The sequence below is a fragment of the Alligator sinensis genome, unplaced genomic scaffold (assembly GCF_000455745.1).
Source record: "Alligator sinensis unplaced genomic scaffold, ASM45574v1 scaffold1302_1, whole genome shotgun sequence".
Taxonomy (NCBI): Eukaryota; Metazoa; Chordata; order Crocodylia; family Alligatoridae; genus Alligator; species Alligator sinensis.
The window spans coordinates 13,242-19,967 of record NW_005842612.1 but is presented as its reverse complement, the minus strand read 5'-3'; the positions used below and the strand labels follow the sequence as shown (position 1 = coordinate 19,967).

The 6,726-nt window shown below is 60.3% G+C and overlaps 3 protein-coding genes across 4 annotated transcripts in view; 2 read left to right on the top strand and 1 right to left on the bottom strand.

Annotated features, from left to right (window-relative positions):
- ZFPL1 (zinc finger protein like 1) overlaps window positions 1-3,359 on the top strand; it is a 4,047-nt gene extending 688 nt beyond the window's left edge. Inside the window, exons 2-7 of the mRNA XM_014524433.2 lie at window positions 150-369; window positions 462-655; window positions 782-857; window positions 1,523-1,717; window positions 1,973-2,102; window positions 2,442-3,359. Of these exons, the coding sequence (XP_014379919.2) occupies window positions 150-369; window positions 462-655; window positions 782-857; window positions 1,523-1,717; window positions 1,973-2,102; window positions 2,442-2,631 (1,005 nt within the window). The 3' untranslated portion in view covers window positions 2,632-3,359. The remainder of the gene's footprint in view (window positions 1-149; window positions 370-461; window positions 656-781; window positions 858-1,522; window positions 1,718-1,972; window positions 2,103-2,441) is intronic.
- TMEM262 (transmembrane protein 262) lies at window positions 3,360-6,237 on the bottom strand. 2 transcript variants are annotated; one of them, XM_025214966.1, is made up of 4 exons: window positions 5,699-6,237; window positions 4,408-4,492; window positions 3,680-3,779; window positions 3,360-3,466 (listed from the first exon to the last, which is right to left on the bottom strand). In XM_025214966.1, exons 1-4 carry the CDS (start codon window positions 5,710-5,712, stop codon window positions 3,390-3,392), a joined length of 276 nt encoding a protein of 91 aa, XP_025070751.1. In that variant the 5' UTR covers window positions 5,713-6,237; the 3' UTR covers window positions 3,360-3,389. The 2 variants fall into 2 exon arrangements, with proteins under 2 accessions (XP_025070751.1, XP_025070749.1); XM_025214964.1 differs by lacking the exon at window positions 5,699-6,237 and having other exon boundaries at window positions 4,408-4,845.
- Window positions 5,991-6,726, top strand: part of VPS51 (VPS51, GARP complex subunit) — a 10,790-nt gene continuing 10,054 nt past the window's right edge. Inside the window, exon 1 of the mRNA XM_025214921.1 lies at window positions 5,991-5,997. Coding sequence (XP_025070706.1) covers window positions 5,991-5,997 — 7 coding nt within the window. The remainder of the gene's footprint in view (window positions 5,998-6,726) is intronic.

Here is a 6,726-nt window from a genome sequence, read left to right as displayed (position 1 = left end):
GGAGCGGAGCGGGGCTGGTTCATCCCCGAGCCCTCTGCAGCTCGGGGGGGCGGGGGTCGGACGGGGCGTGTGGGAGCCTGGACACCTGGGTTCCCTCCAGGTGCCTAATAGGCCCGAGCAGAGAAAAGCCCCCGCTGCCGGGGAGTTAGCGCGGGGGAGGAGGGCGAGCCTTGTCACTCCCCTTCCCGGCAGTCTTTCCAGAGCCCCAGCTGCAGCCTTCCCTCCCGCCCTCCCTCCCTCCCTCCCTGCCCCCGCAGTGCATCGTCCAGTCATACCTCCAGTGGCTCCAGGACAGCGACTACAACCCCAACTGCCGGCTCTGCAACACCCTCCTGGCCACCAAAGACACAGCCCGGCTCGTGTGCTACGGTGAGACCCGCGCCCAGAGGGGAGGCCAAGGGCTCTCTCGTGCCTTCCTCTCCGCTCTTTGCTCAGATGCTGCATCGCCTTCTCCTCCGCAGATCTCTTCCACTGGGCCTGCCTCAACGAGATGGCCGGGCAGCTGCCCAAGAACACGGCCCCCGCCGGCTACCAGTGCCCCAGCTGCAAGGGTCCCATCTTCCCGCCTGCCAACCTGGTCAGCCCGGTGGCCTCAGCTCTGCGGGACAAGCTGGCCACGGTCAACTGGGCACGGGCGGGACTGGGGCTGCCACTGGTAAGAGGGATTGCCGGAAGTCTTTTCTGCTTATGGAAAGAGAGGGCTAGTGGCATGGGGGGGGGGAAGGCGCACTGTGTGCCAGCCCCAAGCCCGAGCCCCAGCCTTGTCTCCCATCTCCTGCAGATTGACGAAGCCGAGACCGTGCAGGAGCCGGAGCCAGCCGACATCACAGACTACACAGACTGGGGCAGCTTCTCTGGTGAGTCCTGCCCTACTGGGATGTTCCTCCAGCCCTCAGTTGAGAGGCCCACCCAGGCTCCCCCGGCAGTGAGAGGTCCTGCTGGCTGTTAAGGGTGGCTTAAGGGGGCTGTTGAGGGGACCCCCCACACACCTGTATCCCATAGGGTCACTTGGAAATGTGTAGGGGTCCTCTCGTGCCCCTAGCCCACCTGTATCCTATAGAGCAGCTTAAGGAGTTGCCTCTCTTTCTAGCTGCTCCCTCCTGACTTATATCCTGTAGGGCAGCTTGACAAGACCCCCCTTTCCCTTGTGTCCCCCGCCCCAGCTGTATCCGATAGGACAGTTTAAAGAAATTCCTCCCCTTTCCTATGTACCGCCACCTCAGCTGTGTCCCACGGGGCAGCCACAATCAATGTCCTATTGCCATGACAGAGTTGTGCCCCATGCCCCCCCTCCACCCACACCAAGAGAGACTTCAGGCTACCTCTCTCCCAGACCTACCCCTGTCATGGGAGTCCAGCTGCTCCAGGCCAGGTTGCCGTGGGCTGTAGAACCCACCAGGAGTCCCTCTCCGTGGTGCTGGGACTGGTGGGGGTGGGGAAAGATGGTGAGCGCCTGCCTCTGGGAGTGTGAGGCTGGGTTTGCTAACACCTCCATTGGCTTCATGTTCTTCCCCCTTGACAGCGCCTGGCAGCTCCAGCCTGGACACCACCCCACACAGTGCCCGCCCGGCCTATTCCTACAGCTCTACACCCGGGCTCTCCTCTTCCTCCTCCTCCTCACAGCCGCAGGGGCTGGACAGTGCAGCAGCAACGACAGGGGACCACACCGTCGTCCACATGGGGGGCGATGGCAGCGAGACCATCACCCTCACAGCAGGTGAGCAGAGCTGGGGGGGAACCATAGTTACATGGGAACCAATTTGCATGAGGTAGGGATGCGCTGGCTAACATGTCCCTCTTGGGATAGCCTATGAGGCCCTTCTACCAGCATGTGGAGGACCAGAACTCTATGATTGTCTTGGTGTCCTGGGTTGGCAGGAACACACAGAATTTTGGGTTGCCGCGAACTGCATGGTGGGGAGGGTTTGGGGGGGTTAGGGGCTTTCCGCCTAATGCCCCGTCTCCCCGGCAGCCTCCACGCCACGGAAGGTCTATGACACACGGGAGGGCGGCGGTGGCCGTGGGCCCGGCACCCACATCGACTTTGATGACGACAAGTACCGCCGGCGGCCGGCGCTCGGCTGGTTCGCCCGACTCCTCAAGTGAGCGAGGAGGGGGCACCTGGCACCCCTAGGTTTGCGGGTGGGTGAGTGGAGCCAGGGGTGGGTAGGCACAGTGCTGGGGTGGGGGTGTCTGTGGGGCTAGGGCAGGGGCATCTCAGCTGGGCCCTGGAGCATGGTGGGGTGGGACCAGACAAGGGGGGGGTCCTGGATGCCTGGGTTCTGTGTGTGTGTGGGTGCCTGCATCCCGAACACCTGGGTTGTGTCATTTCATCCTCCGGGGTTCTGGATAGTGTCAGGCAGACGGGGCGCATGGGGACTGGGTGCCCACCGGGGCGCACTCCTCACTGGGTCCCTTGCTCTCCTTCTCTGCCCCGGCAGGAACCGGGCGGGCAACAAGAAGCCACCCCCACGCTCCCTGCTGCGGCGCTTCGTCATCGTGCTGTTGGTCGGGGGCCTCGGCTTCCTCACCCTCCTTGTCATCATGGCCAAGCTGGGCCGAGCCGCGGCCGATGCTGACCCCAACCTGGACCCTTTACTCAACCCACACATCCGCGTGGGCCAGGAGTGAGCGGGGCTGCGGCTGGGGGGAGCCTGGCAGTGCAGATCCCCCCCCAGCCCGGGGCCGCAGGGGTCCCTAGGTCCCCCTGGGAACCCACCAGCTGCATAGCTGAGCCCCTGAGTAGAGGCTGAAGGAGTAGAATCATTCCAAGTGCCCCCTGGGTGGTGCAGGTGGAGGGGCTGGGCTGTGCGCGTGTGCTGGGGGGAGATGGGGGACAGAGAGGTTTCCTGGCTAGAGGGGGAGGGACCCAGGCGTCAGGGCTCCCAGCCCCCCCTGCCAGCAACCCACTCCCCTGGAAGCGGGGGGAACGCAGGTGTCCAGGCTCTCAGCTGCTGCTGTTTTGGGATATTTATTGGAACGGTTGTGGGGGCCCAGCTGGCCCGCCCCCACCCCACCCCACCAGCTGTACTACCCCCTGCGGACATTTTGGGGTCCCAGCCCTCTGATTCTTCCCTGTGCCTGGTCTCCTGGGGCTGGGGCCCCCATGGAGCCAGGAAAGGACCCTGTCATCGCCATGGACTTGGAGCGGAGATGCAGCCACTGCTCCGGTCCTGGGGTTTCCAGAGCTTTCAGGGGGAGTGGCTATAACTGCAGCCCCCCCCACCCCCCGTTTGGGAGGGGGTGGTGGTGATGTCATGCTGTAGCAGTGATGTCACGCTGTAGCGGTGATGTCATGCAGTGTCTGACACTACAGCACTATCTGCCTTGTTCGTAATAAACTTCTGTTGGCTAAGGCAGGGGCCGTGCGCTCTCTGGGGGCTCCGGGCTCAGTAAACCTCCTGCCGGTACTCGAGGGTCAGGTACTCGAGGCAGAAGCGGCCGAAGAAGGCAGCAAAGTTGGTCACTGGGGAGGGGGGAGGGGAGAGAAGGGGATCTCTTACTAGGAGGGAACCCAGGTGTCCGGGCTCCCAGCCCCCCTGCTCTAACCCCCACTCCTCCCTGAGTGGCAAAAGGAACCCAGGCATCCGGGCTCCCAACCCCCCCCCGCCTTGTTCCAACCAGCCCCCACTTCCCTCCCAGAGCGGGAGAGGGACCCAGGCGTCTGGGGGTCACCTACCCAGCGAGGTGAGGGCAAAGGTCTTGAGGACGTTGTCCTTGGCCCCCATGCTGTAGAGCGCCCCCAGCAGCGCCAAGTAGAAGCTCAGCACCTGGGAGAACTGGGCAGGGACGGGGGGGATGGGACGGGTCAGGGCCCCTCGTGGCCAGAATGGGGAGAGAAGCCAGGCGTCTGGGCTCCCCGTGCCCCCTGCTCTGACCCCACCAGCCCCACTCCCTTCCCAGAGCTGGGGATGGAAGCCAGGCAGCCCGGCACCTGGTTACCCCCTGCTGCCATCTGTTTCTGACCCAGTTCAAATCAGCCTGGGCTCTGGTTTTTACTGGGAAGTTGCTGCTCTTCCAGGTCAAGCCAGCCTGAGGTCTGGTTCCCCTGGAAAGCTCCTCCCACCCCAGTTCAAACCAGTCTAGGGTCCAACTCCTACTGGGAGACTCCTCCCAGCCCAGTTGAAACCAGTCTGGGGGTCTGTTGCATACTGGGAGGCTGTTCCTGCCTGTGTTCAAACCAGTCTGAGGTCTGGCTTCTACTGCAGGGCCACTTCCATCCCAGTTCAAACCAGTGTGGGCTCTGGCTCCTACAGAACTCCTCCCAGTCCAGTTGAAACCAGTCTGAGGTCTGTTTCATACTGGGTGGCTGCTGCTATCCCAGTTCAAACCATTTTAGGGCCTGGTTCTTACTGGGGGCTGCACCTGCCCCGGGTCAAACCCGCCCGGGCTCTGGGGGCCCCGTACCAGCAGCACGGTGGTGCTGGGGAAGCTCATGAGGTCGAAGCGCTGGCTGATGGCGAAGTGGTAGAGGTCGGAGACGAAGATGCCGCTGTGGACGGAGAGCAGCAGGACGGAGGCCATGGTGAGGGTCACGTTGGTGGGGAGCTTGCAGGTCGCGAAGGGGAGGCGCCAGCTCATGGCGCCACCGGGCCCAAGGCCTGGGGTCAGGCACCGAGGTCACAGGGGCCTCAGCACCCCAGAACCGCCCCCCAGACCTGCCGGAGACCCCGGTGTCCAGGCATCTACCCCCCAACCCCACCCTCCTCCCTGAATGGGGAGAGAACCCAGGCGTCCGGGCTCCTGGCCCTTCCCTACGTCCACACGGCAACCTGTATAGTGATGTCATAGGTTACCCAGTAGCTGCCTGATGACATCATACACACTAGCGGATGACATCATACACTCGAGACTGATATAATGGGGGGGGAAGCCTATAATGTCACCCAGCCTTCATGATGTTACCCAGGCCGTAGGAAGGTGCCCCAGCCCCCCCCCCCTTCCTCCTGCGACTCCTCCAGCTGTGCCTGCTTCTGCCCTGGTGAGGGGAGTTGCAGGAGAAGCCCCCATGGCTGCCCTGCCTTTCCCCATCTCCCCCCCCCCCCCCAGCCCCCCCCCCCCCCCCCCCCCCCTAAAAAAGTTGCTTTGTTGTCATGGTTACAGCCCTCCGCCTCCTGGTCCTGCCCCGCCTATTTTATATCAACAAAACTTATCGTTGCAGGAGACAGGCGCACTGCCACGGGGCAGGAATGACTGCAACAAAACTTTCTTACTTTAATAACTTTATTGTTATGGCTTTAGGCACATGGGGAGGGAGGTTCTCTTTACCATGGCGGGGGCCATTTCAATAACACTTTATTGTTCCAATGAGGCTACTGGCCCTTGACGGGGGTCTTTCTTCACCCCTCTTCCCATATTGACAAAACTTTATTGTTCCATGGAGGCCAATATAGTTTTCCTCCGTATCAACAAAACTTTATTGATCCCTAAAGCATGCTGCCTGCCGTCAGAGAAGGGAAGTATGTCTACCAATCCTAAAACGGCTGGTCACCCACAGAGCAAGTTTTGTCCAGGACACTACAGACTTTTTATGGAAACTTAATAACATAGAGCCCCTTCCCAGCAACACCCTCGAGCCACCGTGGACATTACCAGCCTATACCCCAACGTCCCACGCCAGGACGGCATCCAAGCCTGCCTTGCGCGTCTACAGGAACAACGTTACCACTCAGAGTACGGACCCAAAGATATCACTGACCTTGTACACTTCATCCTCACACACAACTATTTCACTTTTAACAACCGACACTTCCCCCAGACCCCGGGCACCAGAACGCCCCCAGGTACGCCAACCTGTTTATGAGCCACCGGGAAGAAGACTTCCTCAAGGACTGCACCATCAAACCCTTGCTGTACGTAACGTATAGCGATGACATCTTCATCACGTGGACTGAAAACCTGCAATCTCGGATTCAGCTCCATCAGAAATTCAACCATCGCCGTCCCTCCCTCCGGAGCACTCCAGCACCAGCACCTCCTACTTAGACACGATGCTCGGTATCCTGAATGATACTGACCTGACTGCTGAGACCAAGAGTGTTTGACCCCGAAAACTTGCTTACAAATTGTTCCCCAGCTACTGAAGTCGGTCTAAGGACAGCTACCGGCTTCCCAAAGACCCGCCTCCTTTCTGCGCCTGCGCCTGGTGGAAGGGTGCTCTCAACAAAACTTTATTGCTCCATTGAGACGAATGGCTTCACTTCGTATCAACAAAACTTTATTGTGCCCACTGGGAACTCTACCACAAAGGGAGGGGGGAAAGAGAGGAGTGGCTTCAACAAAACTTTATGGTTCCCGGGAGTGACAGCCCCTGCCTTGTTGTGAGACTTTTTTTCCCAACAAAAACTTTATTGTTTCAAGCAGGGACTCCCCCCGCCCCCCCGGTTTAATGAAAGGGCTTTTTCAACAAAACTTTATTGTATCCGGAAGTGACACCGCCGCCCCTTGTTGCCGGGGGGAAAGAGAGGAGTGGCTTCAACAAAACTTTATGGTTCCCGGGAGTGACAGCCCCTGCCTTGTTGTGAGACTTTTTTTCCCAACAAAAACTTTATTGTTTCAAGCAGGGACTCCCCCCGCCCCCCCGGTTTAATGAAAGGGCTTTTTCAACAAAACTTTATTGTATCCGGAAGTGACACCGCCGCCCCTTGTTGCCGGATTATTATTTTTTTCAACAAAGCTTTATCGTTCCCCCCACCCGCGGACAGCGGCGGGCAGGATGGCGGCGGC

Bases quoted from the DNA above. Each gene is read 5' to 3' on its own strand.
- TMEM262 (XM_025214964.1), bottom strand. From the start codon at position 4,581: ATGAGCTGGCGCCTCCCCTTCGCGACCTGCAAGCTCCCCACCAACGTG. The intron at 3,780-4,407 runs GTACGGGGCCCC...GTCCCTGCCCAG, and splicing joins CCAGCACCACCGTGCTGCTG to TTCTCCCAGGTGCTGAGCTT. The intron at 3,467-3,679 runs GTAGGTGACCCC...CCCCCTCCCCAG, and splicing joins CTTTGCCCTCACCTCGCTGG to TGACCAACTTTGCTGCCTTC.